The 27276-nt window shown below is 55.7% G+C and overlaps 1 protein-coding gene across 1 annotated transcript in view; it reads left to right on the top strand.

Moving 5' to 3' along the window:
• ADCYAP1R1 (ADCYAP receptor type I) overlaps positions 1-27276 on the top strand; it is a 74856-nt gene that overhangs the window by 9298 nt on the left and 38282 nt on the right. The window contains exons 5-6 of the mRNA XM_040644121.1: positions 19374-19513; positions 21016-21121. Of these exons, the coding sequence (XP_040500055.1) occupies positions 19463-19513; positions 21016-21121 (157 nt within the window). The 5' untranslated portion in view covers positions 19374-19462. The remainder of the gene's footprint in view (positions 1-19373; positions 19514-21015; positions 21122-27276) is intronic.

Below are 27276 nucleotides of genomic sequence, written 5' to 3'. Positions count from 1 at the left end.
ACCCTCACAGGGGAGCCCTTTCCCACCACCGTCCTGGCCCCCGGCCCTGCCCTCCGCTCTGAGCACCGGCACCACTTGTGTTTTCATTGCTGTGAAGAAGCCAGAGAAGCAGAGCCAGCTGGTCTCACCAGATTCTCCCAATGACCCGATTCCAAGAGTCTCTTCTGAAATTCTGGGCCTCCTTTCCAAGATTCCTAGGTCCTATCAGCAATTCTCAGATGATATTCTGAGATTCCAGAGCTCCATTTTGGAATTCTCCAAATCCTGGAGTCCATTCTAGGAATCCATGAATTCTAGAATTCCCAAATCTTACGACATGAGTCTCAGACCATTCAGTTATATTCTAGAACTTGGCTTGTGTATTACAGAGGGGTCTGCGGTTCCAGGCTGGACTCATGAGCCAGGGTGACAGAGGTTAGAAGATGATGAGAGCCCAGGAGCCACATTTTTATTCTCTTTAAGTAGGAACTTCCAACAACACAGAGAACAAAGAAACTGCTGCCTGGGAAGAGGGGGGGTGGGACTCACTCCTGGATTTGACACTGTCCAAGCCCTCTAGGTGCTGAAACAGAGCAAGGAGCAAAGGAAGACCCTACCCTCGAGCAGCTTTCACTCTCTTCGGGGAGACAAATATTGAACAAATAGACAAATAATATGCAACATGTCAGCGCTAAGTGCTATAAGGAATAAAGCAAACAAGGGAATATTAATACTTTATTGTACCTACCCTGTGCTAGACATTGTTCTAATGCTTTACATATCTTACTTAAATTTTATAATACTGTGAAAAGAGATGTTATTGTTAGTCCCACTTTAGAGATGAGAGAATCGAGACACAGAAGGTTACATAATTTGTCCAAGTGGCAGAGCTGGGTTTTGAACCCGGCAGTCTGGCTCCAAATTCTATGCTTATCCACTGTGTTGTAATGCAGGGTAAGAGGGTGGAGGGTGATGGAGAGAGGGTGCTGTCACAAGGCGGCGGGCGGGGGCGGGGGGGACATTTGACCAGAAACTTACCAGAAGGCAAGGGGGCGATGCAGGTGCCTGTCTGGGGAGTAAGCCAGGTCTCTTCCTGCAATATGGAGGACCTGTGTTCTCTCTGCTCTGGGACTGGAAAAAGATTTCTTGTGGGGATCTGGTGGGAGGGGGCAGGCTCAGAGGGGTGCTTGTCTCTGCGGCCAGAAAAGGCCCCTTTGCTCACCCTGGTCAGATTCCCTTGTGTCCTTTCTTCCCTGTCATGCAGATGAGGCTCTTCCTTTCCAGAGAAGTGTCCTCAGGACACAAAAGAAAGAACTAAAAGAGACAATCCCCTCATGACAGGACTCATTGGCCTGGCTAATTATGAGTAATTAGAAACCCTTCCCCACCACCTTGTCAGACCCTGGGTGGCCCAGAGTGAAACCAAGTGACACCATGAGGACTAAATCCCCCTGAGAAGGAAGGGGGGAAGGAGGAGTGGTGGTGAGAAGCAAGGACTGGGGCAAGGGGGCCAAGCACCCTTGACCATTCCCGCACACCTGGCCTCCTGATGCTGTTCTCAGTCTATCCTGCCTGCACACACAGGCCGGGCAGCATAGAAAGGGGGGGCATCAGAGACAGTGGGATCGAGCCAAGTGAGCTTGAGTTCTGGCTTTATGATCGTGTTAATAACGTTTTTGGACAAGTTACGTTGCCTCCCTGAGGCTTGTTCTCTTTGTAATCCTGGGGTAATCATAATCCCTAATCATACAGCTTTAGGATGATTCAAGGAGCTAATGAATTAAGTGACACAGAGCCTGGCATATAGGAGAGGCTCAGCAGCGGTAGCGCTCCTCATTGGCTCACCTTTGTCATCTGTTGCCCTGGATGACTCGGAACAGTTCTTCATTTTCTCTGGGCCTTGGTTTCCACACCTGTACAATGGAGTTAGGAGCTGGTGACTTGCTTATCGAACTAAAATAATATTTCCTGAGCTCTGACTTCATACCAAGCACTGGAGCTGGACCAGGACCAACACAGTCTCCAAGCCTAGGGAGCTTTGGTCAATGGCTTGTCCCGACCCCATTCCTCACACTCCAGGCTCTAGGGGATGGGGACTGTGGTAGACAGAGTTGTAAGGTCCCCAAGATCACTGCTCCCAGTGTACAAGCCCGTACAAGCCCCTCCTCTTGAATGTGAGCAGAACCTGCAGATGTAACGGAATGTTACTTTTCTGGTAGGCTAGTTATGGGGCAAAGGGGAAGAGATTTTGCCGGTGTTGTTAAAGTTCTTAATAAGTTGACTTTAAATTTGCCAAAAGTGAAATTACCGTGAAAGGGCCTGAGCTAATCATGTGAGCCCTTTCCAAGGGGGTCTAGAAGTCAAAGACAGAGAGGCAGAGTCTCTCTCCTGTTGGCCTTGAAGAAGCAAACTGCCATGTTGTAGAGAGGGCCACATAACAGGGATGTTGGGAACCTTCTAGAAGCTGAGGGCCCTAGCCCCACATCCATGAGGAACAGACTGCCTACAACCTTGGGAGAAGACCCCCAGCTTCCGACAAGACCCAGGCCTGGCTGATACTTTGACTGCAGTCTTGTGGTACCCTAAGCAGGGGATCCTACCTGTACTCCTGCCCCCCAAGGAAACTGAGATCATGAATGTGATTTGTTCGAAGCCCCTAAGTTTGTGGTAACTTGTTACGCAGCAGTAGAAGCCTGATATAACACCCTGCCCTTGAATGGATGCAAAGCCTGGGGTCAACCCCATCCTCCTGGCTGCAGCCAGCTTCCCTGCCCCTGCTCAGGGCCTAGGGCCCCCAGTGCCCCAGCGAATTCCTTGCAGACAATGCTCCCCTCTGCCATGGCAGAGTTGTTTCATCAGCTGCCAACCTGCTCCCAAAGTTGGTCGGCAAAGAACGTTCTATTTGCCCTACTTTTAATATAATTATCAGCATCGTTCGCACGACACTGAGTCAAGGCTCAGCCTGCCACAAGCCCCTATTATCCCGAGCTGCTTTTCTGGGAACGGCTGTATCCAAGCCTCATGCGTGCTGCTGCCTCCCACACGAATTATCTGTAATTTCCACACCTCCGTGCTTGCCGAGGCCCCGCATTAAAGCCAGGACTTGTGGCGGGCTGGGTGCACTGTTATTTTCAAGGCAGCCAAGTCGGGCTCCGAGGAAACTGGAGCAAGAGCAAGTGAGACCTGGCTTTGACTGTGGGATCTATGGGGGCGGGGAGAGCAGGCAGAGGGGAGCGGGTGTCCAGCCCAGTAGGAGCCAGAACCAGACTGTGGTCAGTGACAGAGCCCCTAGCAATCAGAGGGCAGGGCATGCACGGTAGGGCTCTTGAACATGCACAATATGGCCCATTTGTAGGATTCCCAGGAGGAGTCCTTTCTGCAGCAGGAGAGTACAACACACCAACTCCAGAACGTGCCAGAGAGGGAGGAGGGGATGGGGGTAGGGGTAAGAAAGGAAAAGCCCTGTGGATAGAGAGAAGTTGGAGGTGAGGATAGTGCATTCTCCTTCAATCCTGTCCCCCGCAGGGTATCATGGCTAAACAGCGAAGTTCCGGGGGCGGCGGGGCGGGGGGGTGGTGGCTTCAGAAGGTGAGTGAGAAACGTCCCTGTCTGACAGCGAAGAAGCTAGGCCTCACCGAGAGGCCCACTGCCCGTGCAATTCTGCAGGAGAGAAAACACATCTCTCTATCTTGGTAGAGAAGATGTACTTTATTACCACATATCTGTGGAGGGGGCCTTGGGTGGGTGTGTGCGCATGCTCAGACCCCATGTGAATGCCCCTCTGGGCAGAGAAACGCACATGTGTACGTGTGCAAATTACACTCACATGTCACAAGTATATGTATTCAGGAGGCTGCTTATCTGAGCATGAGGCTGCACTTGAGTATTTGTGAACATGGAGGAAGGAGACTCTATCTCTCACTTTTACTCTGAGCTTTAAGGGATTAAAGACCTTTTTCTAACTTCCTTTCTGAGAGTTATCATGCTTCAGGGGAGAGAGCCCAGGACTGAAAGTTCAGAGACCCGGTATGTGGCCCAGCTCTGTCACTAGTTAACCTTGTCACTTTGAGCCAGTTGTTTCTGTTCCCAGAACCTCATTTGTTCTGTCTGTGAAATGGGGTGCTACCCAGTCACATTTGCACTTAGAATTCAGGGCTCCACATTCCTGGTTCCCTGGTCCCACCTCCCCCTACTCCAGACAGTCCTCCCCTTGCTCATCCTTATCCACTGCTGTGCCATGTGTGTGTGTGTGGGGGGGGGGGCGCAGGACAGAGGGACTCGGACTCCTCAGCTCTAAGGATGAGTCTCCTTTCCTCCTGCACCCCGGGCCTGTGATGAGGCAGGACTTCCACAGCTCCTGGAGCGCACTTGGAAAACCATGGCTCTAAGTAGCCTTATGTTCATTGCCTTGGTTTCTCAGAGAATCCTAAGGCCCTGAGGACCAGTGTCCACGGGGTCACTGAAACAGTGCTTGATGGCATTGGTTCATCGGATGAGGATGCTGACCTCAGATGGGAGGGCAGGGGATCAGAGTGTACCCGACCTGTGGGGTCTGCTTGTGGAAAGGCTGCCACCTCAGGGGAGCCCAGGCCCTGATGCCTGCGGTGTCCCGGAGCCTGTGTATCTGTGGGAGAGGGGACCTTTATGGGGCAACGGGCGTGGCTTATACACCTGCATGGGGCTGAACATTCCAAAGCTTCCCTGCTGCTTTGCTCTACTGTGCTTCCTGGCCTTCCAGTGGGCATTCCCTGATGCCCCTGGGGCTGTCTGGGTCCCCCACAGATGGAGGAGGCGATCAGAGGGCCTTTGGAATCAAATGTCCCCCAAGATTTATAATCTAGGCCTCTGGCTCCCACTGGCCTGAGGGAGGACTGACCCAGAATCAGTATTTTCTACTCCACAGAAAGAAACACATACTCTAGAGCCTGGCATTCAAGGCCCATTCCCCAAACATGAGTTAAATGGGTTGATGCACGTAAGGCAGTTACTTCCCATGCTTTTCATGTCTTGGAGCACGTAGGAAACAAAAATATTCACATAGTTCCTGGCTGCCTAGCAGGCTGAGGGACAGTATCGCGGTACACACATGACCAGTGCTGGACATTCGAGCACGCCACCTTGGGATGCTGGCACGTAAAGCCTTTAGCAGAGGGCGTGTGACAGTGGTTCTGAACCTTAGCTGCACGTTAGAATGAGCTTTAAAGAAAATACTTTTGCCTGGGCCTTACCACAGACCGACCGTCTAGTGATTTCACATGCTCAGTCTGGGGCATGGGTATATTTTTAAAGCTCCCCAGGGACTCCGGAGCCAGGAGAGTTGAGAAACACTGGCCCAAGGCAGGGAGAGCGTTCAGCACATGTCAGCTATCTATAACAAAAATGCCTCCGTGTCCTCCAATGGGCTGTTCTCCTTCACTGAGCAGCAGAAGGGCTGGGCTGGGCTGGGGGGCCAGGAGTCATGGAGGGCACTGCTGCTAGGAGAGATGAATGCTGGGTAGGGCAGCCTGGCATTCATCTCCCTCAGCCATGTCTCAGAAAATTGAATTAAAAGCTGTATTTTTCAGCCGCTGCCCGCCTGGCTGGCTGGCATGTGGGAGGGAGCTGAGGCGGTGAGCACCTCAGGGTAGGGAAAAGGCTGTTGAGAAGACCCCCAACCTCTCTCCCTAGGAGAGAGAAGGCAACTCAAGGGGTCCTTTGGGAGGAGACCATTCCCAAGGGTGGGCCCTCAGCCTCCAATCTTCCCCAAGCCAGGCAGGTAGGGTGAGAATGGGCTGGCTGGCTCAGAAGAAGGGGGAGACTCTGGCTCGGGTCTTTGGGGAGGCGCCATCTCGGGAACCTTGAAGAGCAGCTCAAGGAGAACCACGTTTGTTGGGAGAGACCAGAGCCTCTGTCCCGATGAGCAGAGAAGAGTCCAGGATGTGAGAGCCCAGCCTGGGCCTCCCGCATGATGGAAACAGCCCACCAGGTTGAACACCACTAAGTTGAACACCGGGACCCAGGCTTTGGTCCCCAACTTGATGAGAAATCGGCCTGTGTGTCCTCAGCCTAGCCCTCTCATCCCTCTGGGCTCAGGCACTTCATTCACGGGGGAGGGGACTGGACAACCCTCCTGGACTCGAGCTCTGATGGTCACCTCTGTGCCTCTCCCAGGCTGATGCTCCTAGGTAGGGCTGGGATTAGAGTCTGTCTACAAGGCTGGCCGGCCCATACAGCACTTTGGAGAGAATTGGAGAGGTGCCCCCTCCAGGACCAATGTACAAAAGTTCTCACTGCCCACACCAAGACAAACATGTGGGGACACAGAACAGACAGCAGGAGATACAGAGCCCTGAGTGGGACCTAGAGGACTAGGTATAAAAAAGGGACTAAACCTGGGACAGAATGAAGAAGCTCAGAGCCAAGGGGACCTCTTCCCGGGCCCTGGCCATTGACATTTCCAGGTTGAGCTGGCCTGACCTAGGTGACTCTCAATTTCCACCCTTCCCCACACTCCCAGGCCCCTGGCGTCTTGAACTTCCTGCTTCCCTCCTGACTCTGAGACTCCCGGCAGCCTTTCCTTCCCTCTCCCGACATTTCACAGTCTACAGAGCACCTTCATGCACAGTATCTCATTTGATCTTCACAGCAGAGGAAGGAAGCAGGCTCCCAGGGGTTAGAGCAACGAGCTAGGCAGGGGAGTAGCCAGGTCCAGAGGGAGGTCCTGTCTGTCTGTCTCTCTGACTTCAGTACAGCACCTGGCCCTCTTCTCTCCAGAGATCTCACTCTTTATTGACACAGAGGAGGACTGGCATTCTCTTCCCCCAGGAAGTTTTCCTGGACTGAACAGAATGAGGTTCATGCAGAACCAACAGTGTGAAGTACCAGCAGGGGCTAGCGTTCTCTGTGCAGCGAAGAGACACCACCAAGTCACTGTGTGGACCTAGGAACTCCTTGCCTCTTTCTGGGGCCTCAGATACAACCTATAAGTCTCCATATGGATTCCTCTTCTCCTCAGTTGGACTGGAATCCCCCAAGGAAAGACTCATCTCTCCCTCCTCCCCCCTCCTTCCTGAGGCTTCCTTAATAAGGCAGCCACACCCAAGGCTTGGCCCACTGGAGGCTGGACAGTAACTTACTGGGATGGGGAAGGACAGTCTGGTTGCAGAACTGTGGATGGGGGTATGGAGGGAGCTCTTGGGATGCTCAGGCCTGGGGGGTGACCAGAAACCGAGAGCTGGGGCAGGCAGGAACAGGGGGTGTGGGTGTGGGTGGGCAAGGGTTAAGTACTTTGCCTGGGAGTGGGTAACTGTTTTCAGTTAGGCTTTGGCTCCACTACTGACTGGCTGCATGACCTTGGCCAGTTCAGTTCCCCTCATTAAGCCTCATTTATCCACCTGTACTAGGAAGAGGCTGAGTAGGACTACAATAACAGTAGCAATAGTAATCTGAAAACCTATTATGGGGTACACGTACCATTCTTGTTTAATGCTGCTGTCAAGTTGTGGGGGTAGGTATTCCCCTGTACAGGTGAAGAAGCTGAGGCTCAGAGAGGTCAGGTCACCAGCCCAAGCTCACAGAGCACAGGCACTCTGACTCCAGAGCAGTATCATTTTTAAGTTGTTGTAAGCCCCCTGCCCCTTCCTATCCATAGAGATGTTCTCCAGGGGGTCACACATGAGTTCACCCAAGCAGGCCAAAGCTAGCTGACCTTCCCAGGCCTGGGCTGTGGGGGAAAGAGTAACTCAAGCAGAGTCTGGGACTTGCCGCTCAAGGAAGGCTTCCCGGAGGAGGAAGCAGAGGATCAGACAGATGGACAGACAGGGGCTCAGAGGACGCAGAAGGGAGAAGGAAGAGGGCTTTCTCGCTCTGTGTACCTTGGGGCGGGTGGAAAGGAGGGCAGTGAGCCCCAGCGAAGACCGGACTCTGAGATGCGGAAGCCCAGCCACAGAGGGGGTCGTCGCCTCCGCACCGTCCGCCCAGGGGTCTCCACCGCAGCTTTTTGCTGGTGTCAGCCGAGAGGCCTGGCGAACGCGGCGGGCGGGGTCCCACTCCCCCGCACAACCCCGGCCTAACCCCTCCCCCGGGCGCCCATTGGTCTACACCCGCCCCCAACCCTGCGAAGTGCGCGGCGGAGGCGGTGGTCGGTCGCCTCCCTCCGTCCCCCGGCCTGGCTTCGCGGCGGAGGCGGCGCCTCTCCCGCAGGGCAGAGCCGGCTGGGCGGTGCGCGGCGCGGGGCGGGCGAGGGCAGGCGGGGGGCGCCACACTCGGGCCCCAGGCGGTGACTGGCGGCGGCGGCGGCGGCGGTGGCGGCTCTAGACGAGCGCGGTCCCCGCGTGCGCACACGCACACGCCGCCGCGCAGAGACCGCGGACACCGGCCGCCGGCGGACACACGGACGCGGAGACCAGGGCTTGGCGCGCGCTCCTCGGCGCACACGCTCCCCATCCCCGGGCGGCTCGGGGCGCGGACTCCCGCTGTGCGCCCTCCCCGCGGAGTCTGCCCCGGGCCGACCCGCAGCCCGCAGCCCCGCGGCGAGGCCCGGCTGTGAGCAGGTAAGGGCCGCCCAGCCGCCCCTGACCCTCCACGGCCAACCCGCACCCCCCCTCCCGATCCAGAACCCTCGCCCCCCGCCCCCTCCCCGGGGGACCGCGGACCTCTTCCTCCAGCTCGGTGATCCCGGCGAGCCGCGTCCTCCACCGGGACCAGCGCGGGCCAACCTGCGGAGATCGAAATGAAGCCCCCTCCCGCTGCTGCTCCCTTCCTGCGCGACATCTGACAACGCCCCCCTTCCCCCACCCCTCAATATCTGGCATAGTACTTGGGGCAGCCGATCCTTGCAGCCCCCGGGGGGCTACCTCTCGCCACTCCGTGTGCTAGAGGGAGGACCAGGGGCAGGAAAGGCACTGCGGCCAGAGGGACCCAGAGGGACCTGTCTCCCTACTCCCAAGGCAGACGGACGCGCCTACGCGGATCGGGAAGGCGACGCTGGAGGGTCTCTGGGTGCTGGCTACCGCGGTCCTCACGGGGTCTGAGAGGTGGGCAAGCGATGTCCTGAGTGGGTGGGGGTAGGGGCCAGCCTAGAATGTCCGCCTATAGCGACACATTCGGGATTGTTCAAAAGAGCGTCGTCTCTCGGTTTCCCGCGGCGCAGAGGGGATGGGGTCTTGATGCCTGGGCTTAGGTGGTCTCGCAGAAAACGCCCTGAGGGGGCCTGTGGGAGAAAAGCTCCGGCCCAGGGAGGCCGAAGTGGGCCAGCCCGAGACCCCTGCCGGCCGCCTTAAAGGCACAGGCTCCTGCTGCAGCTGCGGGAGGCGGGGGCCACATCCTGGGCGGGACTTTGGAGCTTTGAGCGGGTCGGAAGGGGCCAGGGCTCCAGTGGATGAAGCTAGCTTCTCTGGAGGGAGCCCGGCCAGAAGCTGATTGCATTTTACCCAGAGCTGGGGAATGGAACCTCACCACTGGAAGGAGTTCAGGCCCCCTTAGGAAGCTGCTGGGGGAGGGGTGGTGGACCCCTGCGACTTCTCCAGACCATTAATACGCTTTTAGTGCAGTCCGTTTCCCCGACTTTACCCCGGCCTTACAGTGCCCCACAAAGCATTCCCTCTCCCCCTTAAAAAAAGAATAGACACAGCATTCAGCTTTTCTGGTGAACAGCCCTGTGTAGGGGGTGGTTGGGGGATGGGATGGGGCTACACAAGGTCTCTGAGGGCCACTTGCCTTGGGATTGCTGTTGGGCAGAGAGAGACAAGCATCAGGTCAGGCTAGGTCCAGGCTTTTGAGTGGATGTGAACTAATGAAGGGGATGAAAAACTATGAGCTTGGGAAGGGGGTGGGCAGCAGCAGTACCCAGATTTTCTCAGGAGGCTCCAATCTCATTCTGGTGCTGGCTGCAGGTGGGGTTGGCAGATCCCCCAGTGCCCAGCTGAATCTGGGGCTCCTGCTCCCCACTGACCTTGGGGAGGGCAAGCAGAGGTGCCAGACTGGATACAAACCAAAATTGGAACACATGGATTAGAGGCAGAACACATTGAGGTAGGCCCGTGGCCAAATATTCCAACCAATCCATCAACAGGTGTGTGGGGTGACCAGGGATGTGGACCTGGTTCCTTCCTCTATGGATGATTCATTGGTGGGTCTGTATCTGGGCCAGGCTCCCTCTGGTCTGTTTGCCCCTGTGTGCAATGAGGACAGGTGTCTGTGGGGAGTCTCTGGAGGGACCCTTCTCTGCATTCTGAGGACTAATCAGGCTAGAGCGTCCATTAAAGTCCCTTTTTGTGTAAAGTTCAGGCTGACAGGGAGTTGATTGGAGAAACACTTTGGGACCCCCCCCTTTTTTTTCATGTGGCCACCCCTCCCTGCCATGCTCCTACTTGGGGACACTCCCTCAATTTGTGTTGAATAAACAAACACATAAAGTGGGTGTTTACAGATCAGTATGTGCAACTAAGAGGCTAGGAAGAACAAGAGCTCAGGCCACAAGGTGGCTTTCTTCCTGGGGATGTGGCCTTAGATTGAGTGTCCCGGGTCTCTGGCCTCCCAGCGACGAAGTCTTCACTGACCGAGGGCTGGCACCGAGTAAGTGGAGGACACTTTGTGCTGTCTGCCAGAGGGCAGAACCAAGGTGTGCCAAGCACAGAGCCGGGGCTTTGCTCAGTGCCAGGAAGGCCTCCTTCCCTGAGAGCCACCCAGCGTGGAGCCCACACCGGGGGTGACAGTGGGTTTCCTGTCTCGGGAGGTATGCGAGCAGAAGTCTGATACCCCAGACAGGGATACCCGGGGGCTTTCTACACTGGTAGGGCCAAAGGCCCTGGAAACCTTGGCTGCCCCTGAACGGAGGAATCTGAGTCCAGAGACTGAACGTGCTGGGCCTAGTGGTCCAGCTGCCTGGCAACATACAGGCTTGGAAACTCCTCAGCGGCGACATTTGTACTGAGCCCTGGATGCCGTCAGAGGCACATGGTGACAGCCACCCCCACGGTGACACACAAAGAGGGAGTGACACACCGCCAAGAAGACATGTAGGTTTCCAATGACACCTGCCAGAGAGCTGGGGCAGGAGACACACCAGCAGAAAGACATACGGACGTTGGGACACACTGTTTCACCCAGATCTGGGCACACCTGGGCACTCAGACTTGCCCGAGGAAGATCACTAAAGTCTTCCGCAATGAAAGTCCAGATGCATGCAGAATTGAATAGAGAAAGTGCATATGTGGCATGAGATTCGACAGAGGGTTGACACACTTTTCCTGTAAAGGGCTAGATAGTAAATACTTTGGCTCTGCTGGCCGTGCACCCTGTGGCAGCCACTCTGTTCTGCGGTTGTAGCGGGAAAGCCACCATAGATGATACGTAAACAAATGAGCCTGGATGGGGTCTGATAAACTCTGCTTAGGGATGCTGACGTTTGAATTTCATACAATTTTTATGTGTCATGAAATATGAGTCTTTTAATTTTTTTCTGACCATTTAAAAAATGTAAAAAACCATTCTTAGCTGACTGGCTGGGTCTGACCTGCTAGAAGTGTTTGCCAACCTCTGGGCCGGAAGGTTAGAGCAGAAAAGTGGTTTAAAAGATTAGAGGAGGGAGGGCTTGGTCTTGGGAGCCTGAGCTGCCCTAGGGGCCTTGGATGCTTCCTTTCACTCTGCCTGGAGCTCAGAGTGCCCATCTGCTTAATGGGTCGGTGCCGGGAGAGGCTCCCTGCCTGGCCTCAGCATTCCAGCCCAGACAGGCCTTCGCTGTGTCTGTGTGATAAATCTACTCTAAGGACACCCTGAGACAGCATTCATGAACGTGAAATGACATCGTGTCACTTCAACTCACCAAATAGGTCCGGAGTCCCCTTTCCCATTCAGCCTCTGGTGTCCAGGTCCATGCCCACCTCCACCAGGAGGGAGATGCAGAGACACCTGGACATGCCCCATGTTTCCAGAAAGATTTGAAACTCACAGTGAGCAGGGTAGGACCCGAAACGGCCCAGGCAGGAGAGAGGATCTTCTTATCTAGGGCTGGTGGTTCAGACAAGGGTGAGATCAGTGGAGGCAGGTGCAGCCAGGGTGGGCTTCCTAGAGATGTGGTGGGAGGTGGCTTTGACCTTGAGGACTACCTGGATGCTCTCCTCCCAGTGTCATGCCCATGCATTGCCTTCACTGTCCTCAAACTTACCCCCTGACAAATGGGCACCGCAGAGGCTTGGCCGAGAAAAAAAAAAAAATTCATAGCTCCCTTGTAGGCCCCTCCACATTTCCCAGGTTCTGATTTAAGGCTGCGTGTTGAACCAGGTCTTGCCTTCGGTTTCTTCCCCTTTCCTGTTCCCTTTTGACATTTCCTTCCTGCCATCTTCCCTGAAGTGGGCCAGGGAGACTTTCCTTTCCCATTTTCCCTGTGTCTCTAGATTCTGTTCCCTTCTTTCCATTCCAGCTGCCCTTCCCTGCCCAAGCCACAATCACCTCTATCCTGAATCCAGAAAATGGCCTCAGTGTGGGATTTTCCCCTTCTGCTAGCTTGCCAGCATTTTGAGGAGTATTGCTTCAGTGGGAAGCTTATCACTTCACTCCCCAGCTTAGGGCTCTTCAGTGCTCCCGTCCTACTCCAGGGACCAAGGCTGCAGTGTCCCTGGCACCTGCAGACTGGCAGCTACCTCCCACCCTCTCGTCCACCCCCACCTCCTGACATTTTGCTGAGCCCCCTCAGCACCCCCAAGTCACCTTCCCAAGCCCATCCACCAGGCACTCGGCAGAGATCTCTGGGCCCCCACTGGATGCTGGGGGCCCATGCGAATCCGAGCTAGCCCTCCCTTCCAGGGGCTCATACCCACTGGTTAACAAGCGTCAGCAGATAGAGAGGCTGCCTTTGAGGTGCTCACTAGACTGTCGACAGACAAGGGTCTGCTCCTGACTTCCCGTCCCCTTCCTCCCACCCTCTCACTCCACGCCTCCCACTGCCTTCCACCAGGTCCCTCCCCGCTATACAGAATCCCCGCTTCTGTTATCTTCTGCTTCCTCCTCCCCACCTTCTCCCCCTCTTGCCCTTGCTCGGTGGGGGGTGGCGGGTCTCTCCCTGGCAGAGAACTCCCAGCACCCCTTCCAGGACAGCAGAGGTGCCTGGACTAGTCAGTGTGAAAGGGCTTTGCAGCATGACCTTGGGAAATTATCCTGGTTTCTCGGGGCCTCAGACCCTCACAAGTGAGATGGGGTAACAGTGCTAACGTTCACATGTGCGTTCCAGCCCAGCCCTTCCCTACCCTGAGCCCTGGTTTCCCACATGTCCCAGTGGAGGGTGTGGGTGGAATCGTAAGGGATCCTTCCAGGGACCTGGGTTCTGTCACCTGCTGTGCACAGGACCCCAGTGGCCAGGCTCTGAAAGGGGAAGGTTTGAACACCCACAGGAGCATCAGCATGAATGATTAATCCTGCGATTGACCGGAGGCCCTTTACCCAGCGTTGGGCTCTGTCCTTCATCAGCTCTGACCCTACCGAGGAGGAAAGGGGTTCTAGAGGTTCCCTGTTCCTTCCCAGAAGCAAGTGTGGTTCCATCCCTTTGAGGGGTGAACTTGGGGGGAGGTAACGTTTTATCTTTCAGTCTTCCCTCCCTGGTTTCCTGCCCTGGGAGGGAGCGGAGGAAGTGGGGGGCAGGCCCTGCTCCGGTGCATTAAAAAAGAGTATGTGGTGAGCAAGGGAGGCCAGTGATCCACTTCTCTTGGGTCATGTGTGGCATGTCAGGCTTGGCACTGCCCAGTGACAGGGAGGGATGCTGAGCAGCCAGAGGAGTTCAAAGGGGGTAGCCTGGATGGCCCCAGCCCCATGAGGACAGAAGAAGCACCTAGATCTATGTGGCCCAATGGAGGGGGAGGGGGAGGTGCTGCCCTCCCACTGTGGGGGTGTCCAGAAGACAAAGGCTGGCCTGGAAGGACATGGTGGAAAGATATCAGAGCTTTCCCCTGAGGACCCTGGAGCAGCCGCTGGAGGGGGGTGAGCACCCCATCCCAGGAGCTGAGCCATCCTTAGCTGGGGTACAGCAGAAAGGGTCCTGCAGGTTGTGGGGCAGAGGGGAGTGGCTGGAGGGTCTCAGAGTCCCCTCCCACTCCATGGGGAAAGTTGGGAGCCCAGTGAGTCACAGCTGGCTCCGGTGTGCTGACTGATGATGCTGTCTTCCTGTGTGCTTGGCGCAGTGGCTCATCGGAGGACACGGCTGCTCTTGTCTGTTCCCGCTGCCATCAGTCACCGGGCTGGTGGGGCCTGAAGAGGGCCTCCGGAGTGTGGACGGGGGAGCCGACTCCCCTCTAGACCACGTATCTGTCACACATCCATTCCTGCCAGGCAGGGCTCCAGTACTCTCTGCTGTGTGACCTTGAAAAGTATCTCCCCTTCTCTGGGCTCAGTTTCCCCACAGGGAACTCAGTAGTAATAATGGAAGGTGGTCTTTAAGACGGAAGGTGTCCATCTCAGGTGTGAAATGGTGTGTCTATAATGAACTCTTCCAAAGGAAGTTATTTCAGCTGTAGAAATATGGGCAGGGGGTAGCAGAAGGTCTGACCAATCCCCAAAGGTGTAAGAAGGATCACTAATAACATACAGTGAGTTCTGAGCTGATCTTCCTCGTGCTGGAGACAGAGAATGGCAGGAGTGTAAGGATAGAGTGTACAAGTTTTGGAGCCAGGCTGCTTGGGTTCCCTTCCCAGCTCTACCACGTATTTGCTGTGTGACCTTGGAGAAGTTACTTAGTCTCTCTGTGCCTTAGTCACCTTAGCTATAGAATGAGGATAATGCTAGTAACTGCTTCAAGTTTGGGGGCAGGTGAAAGGAGTTAATGCAAACTGCTTGGAAGAGTGCTTGGCACATACTGTTTGATAAATATTAGTCATTAGCAAATAAAGGTGCAGAGGTCCTGCTGCTCCCGTTCTGAAAGTGATGCGAGGCTATGGGGTGGTGTCACAAAGGTGACAGCAAGAGGTGCAAAGACCTGAACACAGCTGAAAGAAATTAATAACATTTAATGCCTGTATGCCCTCCTGGGAACCAGGCTATGCTATCTATTCTGTAGTTTACTTACATGAATTTGTTGGTGTCTCACAGTAGTATCTATGAGATACGCATTACTATTATTTCCATTTTACAGACAGTCAAATTAAGGCACAGGAAAAACTGGCTTGCCTGAAGTCCTAAGGCTTAAAACTCTAGCAGAATGGTCCCCATGTCCCCCACCATAAATGCCAGGGAGCCAGATTTAATTGTTCTCAGATTAGTTGCAAACGCCAATTGCCCCAGCAGAGCCTGGACCTAAGAGAGCGAGCCTAGGAATATTGGTGACCAGGTGGTCCTGAGCCAGCTACATGGCTGGGCCGAAAGAACCCATGTTCATCATCAGGGAGGGGAGAGTCCAACCCCAAACTGCAGTGGCCAGGCCTAGCCTTGTCCTGTGTGAGGGTCACTGGCAGGCTGAGGGAGGGTAGAGGAGGGAGGCAGCCAGGACAAGGGGGAGGAGGAGCAGCTGACGGCGCTGCAGGTGGCCGGCCCAGGGGACACACCCAGGGGCACCATGCCCGTGGCCCACAAGAGGAGCAGGTTTGGAGCAGGTGGTCTCCAGCTGTAAACTCTGAGCACGGTCCATCAAGGATGGGGCATGGAGGTGTCAGAGCGTGGATGGCGGGGCGGGCAGAAGCGCCAGAAGGGGCTGAGGAGACTGTCATCTTGGAGAAGCTAGAGAAGGTGATCCCTGAGGTCCCCAGCTAGGGTGGGGGCCTGGGAAGATCCGGCCGGGGAGCTCCCACACTCTCTCTTGTGGGTGAGTCTAGTGGGCAGGGGAGTGGTGGGGAGAGTGAACAAGAGACACTCGTGGGCAAAGGGAGTGGATCTTAAAAGTTCTCATCAGGAGAAAAATGTTGTAACCTGTGGTGACGATGTTAACTCGACTTCCTGTGGTGCCAATATAGACAAATATCCAATCGTTACGTTGTGTACCTGGAACTAATAGAATGTTATATGTCAGTTACATCTCAATTAAAAAAAAAAGAGGGCAACCGTGGGAATGGGGAACCCGGGTCTAGTTCCAAACGAGGCCGTGCGTGCAGCTTACCCCAGCCCCTCCACCCTGCGTCCCTGGGCTGCTTCCCATCATTGCCTCAGCAGCCTAGCGACAAAGCAGAGCCGGGGCACGGCTGGGCTGGGGCCCCTGCTCCAGCTTGTTTTCAATCAGGGCAGCTGCGGCCGAGCAGCAGCGGGCCTGCCGGGAGCGGGCAGGAGCAGCCCGCGAGGCTGGCGTCCCCGTGTGAGTGCGTGAGCGCGTGCGTGCTCGCGTGGGGCCGTGCGTCTGTCTGTGTGCGCGCCTGTGCCTGAATCCAGATACATCTAATTGCCTCTGTGTGTCTGAGTGCCTTTGCAGAATCGGTGTGTGGGACCACCTAGATCGAGAGTCTGGTAGACACACGTGAGTCCCTGCGCTGCTCTCCGATGGCCTCTGTGCGTGCGTTCTCCGGTGGTCTGCATGCGCTTCTGCATTTCTGTGGAGGGGAGCGTGTGGGAGTGCGTGTGGAGTTGTCTGTCAGCCCCTGAAGGAATCTCCACCTTTGCGAATTCCGTGCGTGGCGGTATGCCAATGCCTCAGGTGGGTGCCCTGGGGATAAACGTCTCTCTCTGTCCCTGTGGGGTTGACATGTGTTTATGCTCTTCTCTGTGGACCTGTTTCTGTGTATTTGTGTGTGTGTGTGTGTCAGAGAGGGGGGGGGAGGGAGAGAGAGGGAGGAGATAATCAGAAATCAGCCAGCTCTCAAACACAGATTCATTCTCCGCTTGCTTGCTGCCCCCCACTTGCCCCGAGAGCAGCCAGAGTCGTGGAAATTGCTCGCTTTTCCGGGCCAGCTCTCTGTGTTCTCATGAAGGTCAAAACAGGGACTTTAAAATCCTACTCCCCCTGAGAGTTACCTGGAGAGCCGAAACCAGCACTGATGTCTGGCCCCCCCCTCCCCCCCCTCCCCCCNGGGGCAGGGGTATTTTTAAATGCTCCTCAGTGGTTCTGATGGGTGGTCTGGGCTGCATGTGCACTAAGAGGTCAGAATGCATCTTCAGACCGGGACTGGGGCTCGGGGAGGGGGTGGCAAGTCTCTCTTTGTGGGATCCCTGTCCTGAAGGAGGCAGGGAGTGCTGTTGCCATCTTGGGGTGTCACTGAGAAAGGGAGCCCTGATTTCATGTCTGAGTGCTCTTGCCTCACTCAGAAGGACTCAGTGCCCTTTTCCAGGAACCTTGCTCTGTGCCCCAGGGCAGAGGTCTCCCCCAAGGGACAGAAACAACCGCTGGCCCCTGTTTCTGGTGGCACCTTACTGGGAGTACAAGGGAGGTGGCCCCTGAGGAAGGAGCGCTGTGTCTGCTTAGTGACACAGGCTGTGCACCCATTTCCCTTCTCTGGCTCTGGTCTGGGCCCTGCTGGCCAGGGGGGAGCTGAGATGAGGAGTCACCTTCCTCCTGGCTAAGACAGCTGAGACCCACAGAAGCTGAGGGTCTAGATTGTGGCTGGGTGCGGAGGCCAGAGCCCAGGCACAGGCTGCAGGCTGAGGCTGCTGGCACCCCTGCTGGAGGGGCTGATGGAGGTGCCAGGGCCACCTGGCGTGGTCCTGGGTGGGGGCCCACCTGACTTCACATCTCGCCAGCCTTTGGCCTGACATTGTCCTGGGTGCAGAAGAGTCAGCTGTGGCTCTCAGACATTTTCTGCCTTGCGATGGCTTCTCTAAGCCCTCCGCTGGCCTGGCCGAGAGAGAGAGAGACAGCCTGCAGTTTCTGGTGCGGGGCAGGGGCCAGGCATTCTTCTGCTGCAGCCACGCAGGTCAGAGTGTCAGCTCCTGCCTCAGCAGACAGGGCTTTAGGCTCCCCAGGGAGAGTAGAGGTGACCGAGCCCACTGGGGACCAGCAGTGCCATGTCATGCCAGAAGCAGCCTGTGACCAGTAGAGGTGTGGAGGGCCTGGGAGTGGGTACAGAAACCCAGGCCTGAGAGTCCAGCACAGCCCAGGGATGCTGGCACCGGTGCTTCCCCAGCCTGCCCACCCCTTCCTGACCCACAAGGGACAGCCTGCACCAGCATCCTCAGGGCCCCCTGGGCTTCTGAGAGCATTTCTTGGGGACACCTGAGGCCTCCCTCCCATCTCTGAGTGGGCCCTGAGTGCATAGAGCAACAGGTGGGTAAGACAGGGCTCTCTTCTGTGGAGCTATCCTGTGGCTCGTTTTCTTTCTCCTTTTTGGGTACTTGCTGGTCACCAGAGGGAGCTTGGAGAAGCTTGGAGAGAGGGGAGGACACATGGGTCGGCAGAAAGCCAGGGGGACCGAAGGTGCCAGGGGCACCAAAGAACCAGGGGCATGGCAGCTCTGCCTAGTGGGGCCTGTTGACACCCTGTCGGGTGCTGTGTGGCTTCATTTTCTGCTGTGGATGCTATTTTCGGTGATGCTGCAGTGACTATTATTGCACATGCTTTTATTTGGACAAGTGCAAATATTTCTCGATAAATACCCAGATGCGAAATTGCTGGGTTGAAGGGGATGTGCGCTAACGATCGATTTTAGAAGCAGATGGGGCTCTCCCCTCTGGGAATGTGCCAGGGCTGCCACATCCTCCCCACTGGACTCCTGGTGCCCTGTCCGTTCCCCACCGGCAGCCCCCATCCTCAGCGACCCTCCCCCCTCGGAGCATGCTCTTCAGCAGTCACTGTCTGGCATGTCACGGGGGTAAGGCTTTCTCCTGGAGGCCGAGTGGGCCGAGGCAGGGTGAAAGGAGGTTACATCTATTAGCGTGCCGGCTTGGCAGCTGGAACGAAGGGACTCTCTGTGGTGAGTGCGTGAGTCGAAGTGCAGTTCTTTCTCACCTAGCAGTCTGGAGCTAGGGAGGCCTTCCAGGCTGGTGGGGTGCTCGTGTCTGTGGCTCCCCACGCCCCAGGGGTTAGCTCCAGCGTTTGGGCAGGGCTAAAGAGCAGAAGTGGAGAGCAGGTGCTCTGTTGTGGACAAAAGGTCACTCCCACCCATATTCCGTAGGTGGGACCCTCGTCACAGGCCCACACCTGTGATCGGGAAGGACCAAGGAATGTCCTCTCTAGGTGGGCACGCATGTGCCAGCTAAAACTCTGTCGCAGCGGAGGGAGATATGGGGAGACAGTTGTCTGCCACAGAGGGGAAAGCCATGCAGACCCTTCTGGTGGCCCGATGGGGGCCGCGGCCGTGTGTTCTGCACTGCGTCCCCAGTGCCTAGCACTGCGTAGGTGCTCAGCAGATGTTTGTTTGATAGAAGAATGAAGAACGCATAGGCAAGGTCAGGGAGGGGCTTACCCCTGTAGACTGAGAGCCTTGCTGCAGGTAAGGGGGTGTCAGGAGGAAGGGCTGTCCCCGCCCCTCCTCTGCCACTGGACGCACAGGACTCATGCCTTCCTTTCTCTCTAGCCCATAGACACCGTGGGGCTGACCAGCGGCTGCTCTGTGTGGGAGGCGAGCCGTGCTGGCCTGAGTCTCCTTCGGGATTGAGAAACGTCATGGCCAGCATCTTGCAGGCCTCCCTGGCTGCTTTCCTCCTGCTGCCTATGGTAAGGGCCCAGGACCCTCCCCTCCATGACTAGCTGGAGCCCCAGGCCCCCCAGAGCCCACACCCCAGAGAACCTGTGTCTTGTGTGTGTCCTCAGCCAAGCTCAGTTCAGCTGGCTGGTATTTCTGCCTGAACCCCCACCGGGCCAGTCAGTGCCTTTGGGTGAATTACAAAGGGTTCCCCTTCCTCAAGATCCTGTACTGATTTGACTAGAAATTGGGACACAATTTACAAATTTATTATGATGGTGCATGTGTGGCAACCTTTAGAGTTGTGCAGTGTACAACCTGTTCAACTGTATTCAGGGGCCCTAGTCACAGCTGCAGAAAGCCTTTTGATCCCAGGCCCTAGCCCATAAGTCTCTGCCAGGTTAGAGCTCAGAAGCCTGCTCTTTACTTATGCCTCTTCCCTAACAAGGGAAGGGCGGGGGAGGAGGGTTCCTCCGCATTGGCCTCTGTCCCTCAACCTGGGAATTTAGACCAGCGGTCGATGCGGCTGTCTTCAGAGGCCTGGGTGACAGTCCTGTCTCTGTTCTGCCTTACTGTGTGACCACAGAGAAGCTCGCCCCTCTCCCTGGAAGCCTGCATGGCTGTGGATAGTGAAAACTAGAGGGGATCCCTCAGCACTGACCTTGGCGTCTCAGATGCCTGAGCCTGCCTCCATGCTTGCAGACATCCTCTTGAGAAACCATCCCTGCCCCAGGGTTTTACATTAAAGTGACAGCATGAGGACACAGCTGTCATGGACTTTGAAGTTACCTGGTCCTATGCTTAAATCCAGTGCCTGCCACTAACTAGCTGTGTGACCTTGGGCAGGAACATTGCGATTTTCTGAGTCTTGGTATCCGCTTCCTTAAAATGGGGGCAACAGTGAATGAGAGCGGCCAGTAGGTCCCTCTGAATGCAACCAGCGCTCCTTTGCCCGCAGCACCTCCTCCTGAGCCCCGAGGGGAGAGAGAGGATGCGCTCCCTTAGCCCCTTCTCTCTCCCACCCCCTGCTTGCTCCCCTGAAGTACAGCAATAGCCTCGTGGTCTCTACAGCCAGAGACCTAGGTTCGGGTCCTTGCTGTACAGTGCACTGTGACTCAAAGCTATGTGACTTTGAGAAAGTTACTGAATGTCTCTGTGCTTAGGTTCACGTCTGTGGAATGGGGAAGGATGAAAATAGTACCTACGTTGTAGTGCTCTTGAGCGATGCATGTACAAGATGGAATAATGCACGCACATAGTACAGTGCTGTATACGCGTTTGCTAATGCTGTTTAACACATGGAAACTCAGCCCCAAGGAGGGCTGGAATGCACTGAAGGCCACATGTTGAATTGGAGAGGGAGAAGAGCCCTCATGGTATCTGTGGCCCCTGCTGGCCCTGAAATCTCTCTGGCATTCTCCTCTCCCTGCTTCTGCCCCCGTCTCCCCCACACACTGCCCCGGGGCTTAGGTATTAGGGCTTGTAGGTGAGCCTCCTGCTCGTTCCCCCCATCTATCCCGTGTGTCCCTCGCAGGCCACCGCCATGCACTCTGACTGCATCTTCAAGAAGGAGCAAGCTATGTGCCTGGAGAAGATCCAGAGGGCCAATGACCTGATGGGCTTGAACGACTCCTCCCCAGGTGAGTGGGATGGTGAGGAGGTCACGGTGTCCCCAGCATATCCAGGCCAGCCTTTAGAAACTGGCGTCTCAGCCTTTGGCCATTTTGTAGAGAGTGGTGGAGGATACAGTACCTGGCTCCTTCTGAAAACCCTCTTGGGCGATGGAGTCCTGGATCTGCTCTGGGCAGTGACCCTGGGGTTGCCCTCCTCGGGGACAGCCTGCCCTACATGCCTCCCGTTCTGGAGGAGGCTGTTCTGGCTGGCTGGATGTAGCTGCCTCTGATCCCATGGGGGCTGGGATCGGGCTGGTGTCTGGGCTGGGGAGCGGACGTTAGAGAGCTTATTAGCAAGCAGACTGGGCCTGGTGGCAGCAGGGACACAGCTGTTGCCAGCAGCCGAACTGGAGAACACCTGGTCAACCCAGGGTAGGCAGTGCGGGGTCATTTCCCTCTTTCTGTGCTCACTCCACCAGAAGCCAGAGAACAAGCCTGCGGCAGGACCGCACTCCTAAGCCTGCTGGGTACAATGCTTCTCCTGGGGCTGCGGTTAGCATTCGAGGTGGGGGGTACTGCTTCCTGGTGCTGGATGAGGCCATGCTCTGCAGGACACGAAGCAATCATAGCTCTCCCCATTAGATGCCCAGAACACCCCCAATCCCAGTGATAACCCCAAATTCCTCGCACCTTTTCCAAGTGTCCTGAAGATGTGGCATGGCCCCTGGCTGAGAACCAGAGATCTGTGTAGGGCCTCTCCTGCTGACTGACTCCTTACTGTGCAGATGGGATGCTGAGGCCCACGGGGCAGAAGAGGGTGTGTGTGGGAGCTTGGGGTTTTGGGGCTGGGGGCATCCCTGGCAGCCTTGCCAACCTCGCCTGTGCCTAAGTTGCTGGAGGGTGGGGCTCCCTTCCCCGACTAGAGGGCTCTACTTTTCCCTCTGGATCCTCCCCATTTCTGAGGAGCTCTTCTGAGCACCATCTGTTTAAATACTTGATTAATCGGCAGCCCAGTTAAATGTAATGGTCCCTGTGGGCTGAGCTCCCTGTACAGTCAGTGAACATTAACTGGTAATGAAGCCGCTCCTGGCCATGCTGGTCTTTCCCTCCGGGCCGAGGTCTGGCTCAGCCCTAACCGAGGCCGAAAGTGGATTCTAGGCCCCACCACCCAGGGAAGCCAAAGCAGGAGGCACACAGTTGCAGGACATCAAAAGAATATCTGGTCCAAGCCTCTAGTCGAGGGGATGGGAAGAGGGGAGCCTGGGGGGCAGTGACTCGTTAAACCACACAGGGGTGGGAGTGGGCGGCAGGCTGAGGTGTCCTGCCTCCCAGCCTAGGGACGTTGCTCCTGCACTGCAGGTCTCAGACACACTTGGAGTTGAGCAATGAGAAACATCCAGAAGGGAAAGTAGAGGTGGGGTGGGGACCAGGCCTGGTGAGTGTGTGCAGGTTAATTGCACAGTATTTGGGGAGCCCTGGGTTGGGAGAAGACGTGAGGGCGTGGCCACAGGGGTGTCCACGCAGAAGCATGAGCGAGATGGATGGACACCCTCCCAGGAGGGGGCAGGCCAGTGCTGGGTAGGGGTGCTGCTCAGGAGAGGAAGAAAGGCGTTCTTTGTGGGGAAAGTGGGCAAGGATTCACGGAAAAGGTGGTATTTAATCTAGATCCTTGGTTCTCAAACCTGGCTGCACATCAGAATCACCAGGAGCTTTTAGAAAAATGTACCCAAGTCACAATCCAAACCAATTAAATCAGAACCGCGGTCCGTTGTAGTCAGGATGTTTAAAGGCTCCCCAGGCTATTCTAACGAGAAGCTAGGCTGAAGCCCCTGAGCGAGGCTTAGGGACAAGCAGGCACTTACTTGATGGCAGGTGAGAGCTGAGGGATGGATGAGTGGGGAGAACATTCTAGGCAGAGGGAACCCCAGCAGTAAGAGGTGGGGGAGGGGAATGGGTACCTCCCTGTATCTGGAACCCTGAATTGGGGGGGGTGGAGGTGGGCTATAGGGAGGGTCTGGCTGAGGATCCCAGGGGCCCTGTGAGTCAGGGCTGACCACAGGTCACCCTCAAACCTGGACTTGGATGAGGGACCCCAGGCCTATGGAACAAATTCACTCATCCACTGACCCACTCACTCATTCATTCATTCACTCATTCATTCACACTCATTCATTCACTCACCCATTCATTCATTTACTCATTCATTCATTCACCCATTCACGCATCTACTTATTCACTCATTCATTCACTCATTCACTCACTCCTTCACTCACTCACCCACTCATTCACTCACTCACCCATTCATTCACTTTCAGTCACTTTATTCATTCTCTCACCCTTCATTCACTCATTCACTCATATGACAAGTTGGAATCTTAGTGTCTGGCCTGGTGGAATGGGGCAAGGCCACAGGTAGGGGACTATAGAGACAGAGGTTTGCGCCCTGATAGCCCTGGCTGCAGTTCAGAGAGGTCATGCCAGTGGGGAGAGGTGGAGCTGATGCTGTGGGAATTCAGTGGGAGAAGGAAGTACTTTGTGGTGGGCAGGGTGAATGGAGATAGTGGGGTCAGGGAGGACTTCAAGGAGGAAGGAGCATTCAGGCTGGGCATGCAAAAGGCAGGGTGTGGAGAGGTCTCCTGGAAGCAAGTTTTCCTCTAACTCTGAGTGCCCATAGGAGAGAGGAGTCTATACCCTTCCATGGTCTGCCTAAAGAGAGGTTCTCCCACCTCTCATTTCCCTATCCTCCTGTTTCGAGTCACAGGGTGAGGCTCTATAGGACAATGCTGAGATGTTATTAAGCAGAGTCAAAAGGCAGCCATCAGGTGGAAAAGAAGAGGAGACTGAGGGCCTAGCTGGATCACTACCTCCATGGCCCTTTTTTTCTCTGTGCCTCAGAACCTTCTCTATTAAAATGAGCAGGTGGGATGGATCATGTTAATGGTCAATACTTATAGACTTACCATGTGCCAGGCACTGTGCTAGTGCTTTTTTTCTCCCACTGCAGCAACTTAGGGGGTAGGGTCTGTTATCATCCCTGTTTTATAGATAAGGAAATTGAGGCCCAAAGAGGTTATGTACTTTGCTTAGAGACAGTTCAATAAGATGCAGAGGTGAAGCTTGTATTCAGGCACTCTGTGCCCTCAACCACTGGGATACACCACCTTGGAAGAAGGATACAATACACTGAGGCCCTAGCCCTCCTCACCAGCCATGTGACCTTGCGAAGGGCACTTAAAACCTTCATTTTTCTGTTTGCAAAATAGAGGAAAAAATAATATCTATCACATAGGATCATTGAATTAAATGCCAATCGTGGGAAATGCTAAGGGTGATAGTGGCATTTGCTAAGTACTCAAAAAAGACGTTATAGTTACTTAGAGTTGTCGTCTTAGGGCGTGGAGTGCCTCCAGGATCTCCATCTTCTCCTAGATCGGAGTTCTGGGGAAGTGTGGAGATCTCTGCAGGAAACGGGTCAGTGCAGTTTGGGACAATCTGGAAGGACCTTCTGGAAGACCAGAGGAGGGGCTGGGAACTGGATCCAGGCTGCAGAGGGCCAATGGAGAAGCATGGGAAGGGGAGAGAGAGCTCCAGGTGGGAGAAGACCTGATAGAGGGAGGAAGGGAGCGGTGAGTATGGTGGGCGGGACGGTAAGAGCTTGCACTTCAACACCTGGGACAGCTTCTGAATCTTCCCCTACACAGAGTTGCCCAGAGTAGCTCACGTAACCTCACCGACTTATGGGCTGGGCAGAGTTCCCCCTCCCATTTTACAGCTGCGGCTGCGCAGCCTTACAGAAGTTAGGTTGCGAGCCTGTTACCTGGTAAGTCACACAGCCAGGGAAGGAGGAGCCAGGATGTGCGTTTGGTGGATCCCCAGCCCTTGCTGCTGACCACTGCAGTGCGTTGTAGCTCAGAGGGGGAGCACAGAGAGCCCACCTGCCGCACCCTCCCCCCTTTTGCAGTGAAATGTCACTTGGCAGAGGAAGTTGTGATGAGGCTGGAGAGAGAAGTGGAATGGGGGGGGGCCTTCAATGTGCCCCCCAAAGCCTGCACTTCACTTGGCTACGAAAAGGCTAAAGGGCATCTGTGTTTCTAAGGGCCAGGAGAGCAGGAGGTCCCGGCTCCAGGGCTGTGGAAGGAGACGGGGCCGGGCAAGGGGGAGGTCTGGGTGTCCAGCCTGGCTCACTTCAGGCCTGTGGTCAGCAGGGGCTTTTCCGTACAAGCCAAGGTTGGAAGAACCCCTCGGGGGCTTCAGAGTAGGTGGCCTCTAGGCATCGTTCCAGTGCTGAAGTTCTGGGGGAGCATTGATCTCGCGGTCAGCAGAACAGGGGAGAGTTTGCTGGGGCCTTAATTTTCCCCACGTGCTCCGTACGAGCCTCAGGTCCTCGGGGGCTCCTTGTCATTGCAGTTGAGCCAGGCTTCTTGGCTTCGTATTAAACCGGCTTGTGAAATCCAGGCAGCAGGTGATCTCCTTGCTCTGTGCAGTGCATAGAATCCCCAGGAGCACTTTTAAAGATGCTGATAGCCAGACCCTTCCCAGACCAACGCAATCAGCATTTGGTGGTGGGGGAGCAATAGTTGAAGGCATCTGTTAAAAGCCTTCAGATGATTCTAAAGCATATCCAAGTTTGAGAGCCATTCTTGTGGCCAGAGGATAGCCTCTGCTGGCTGCTTATGGCATCGTGGACCAGAGAGCAGCCCCCAGGGCCCAGGTAAGCCAGGCTGGGAGCTCATTCCTAGCCAAGAATCAAATGGGAACAACAGGGAGAATTGGCAGGTGGCGTGGTGTTGCCAGTCTGTACTGGGGTGACCTGAGAGGCCAGCCCTCCCCCTGCACCCTGTCTTTGCACCTCCCCTGCCCCTTCTGTCCCTAAGCACATACACCATGCACAGAACTCTGGCCAGAGGTTGGCTGATGCCCCAGGCATGCACTTGAAATTGAAAAAAGAAAATCTATCCGCTTACTCTAGTAACCGTGAGTTGTGAACTCACAGTCATGCTTTGCTATATTTGAAAAATGTATTTCTATGTATTTCGCATATTTCCCCATAATATTTTAAATCCAAGGAAGCGAGTGCATTGGAACGAGGACACTCATCTGCTGGGCGTGTATCTATGCTACAGTGTGTGCGGCCGAGGGGTGGGGTGGGGGGGACGCTCCCAGGAAGGCACCTGCTTCCTCTCAAACTCTTGTCTGTCACTGGGACACCCCAAACAGAACATGGGATGCTCAGAGTGGCCTTCGGAGTGGAAGCCAAGGGACAGAGAGATGCGGGGGTGCGGGTGGAGGGTGGGACCGGAGCTTCGCAGGCAGCTGAAGAGGGTGGAAAAGCCAGGTGAGGCTGGCAGGGTGAAAACGAGCTTGCTGACTGCGTGGCTTTGTTCACAACATCCTTGGTGTGTTTTAAAGATGTTTGTTGGGGCCGTTATGGAGGCAATCTGTTTAGTGGTTTGGTACCTCATCCCAACCCCCTGAAAGCTAAGTGGGACTTGAGACAACACCGAGTCCAGCTCTGTCATGTGACCCAGAGAGAGGGTGAGGCAAGAGATGGCAGTCACTGGCTCCGTCACACAGAGGGTCGGAGCCAGCTCTGGGACAGGACCCAGGTCTTCCATACTAGCGGTGGGGGAGGGGGGGTGCCCTTTGTGTGACGATGCTCCTGTGCCCAGAGAGAAGGAGAAAGGAGTCCTGTGCGTGGGAACGGGGTCTCCCCTCTGAAGAGTTGCCAGGCCCACACAGGTCACAGGCACGGCCTGCTTTGTTCTCTCTGCTCAGCCCAAGTGGCCTGCCTGTGTGGGGTGGGTCCGGCCAGCGCCTCCTCTTTGTACGGCTGCGGGCTTCCGTCAGCCTGGAGGCCTTCCCTGCATTTAAGTGGGGCTGCTTGGGTGTGGTCCTCCTTGGGGTCGCCCTACTCTGGAGAAGATGAAAGAGGCCTGCAGCGGCTTTGGCTGGGGCAGGAGGGAGAAGATGAGGAAGCCTGCTCATTGCTATTCTGCCGCAGCCTCTGAGGCCTGTCCGGGGTGCAGAGTGCTTCGGCCCAGCCCCCACCTCCACTCTCACCACATGAGGAGAGGCCTGGAGGAGGGGGCCACCTCAGGGCTGGGCCCAGGCTCCCCAGCCCTGGAGCAAGATCGGCTTCTTCTTCTTTTTTTTTTTTTTAGGGCTAGCCACTGTTTTTTTTT

The sequence above is a fragment of the Ursus maritimus genome, unplaced genomic scaffold (genome assembly GCF_017311325.1).
Source record: "Ursus maritimus isolate PB19 unplaced genomic scaffold, ASM1731132v1 scaffold_3, whole genome shotgun sequence".
Taxonomy (NCBI): domain Eukaryota; kingdom Metazoa; phylum Chordata; class Mammalia; order Carnivora; family Ursidae; genus Ursus; species Ursus maritimus.
Note: the sequence above shows the minus strand (reverse complement) of the source record. Positions and strands in the feature narration are given on the sequence as shown.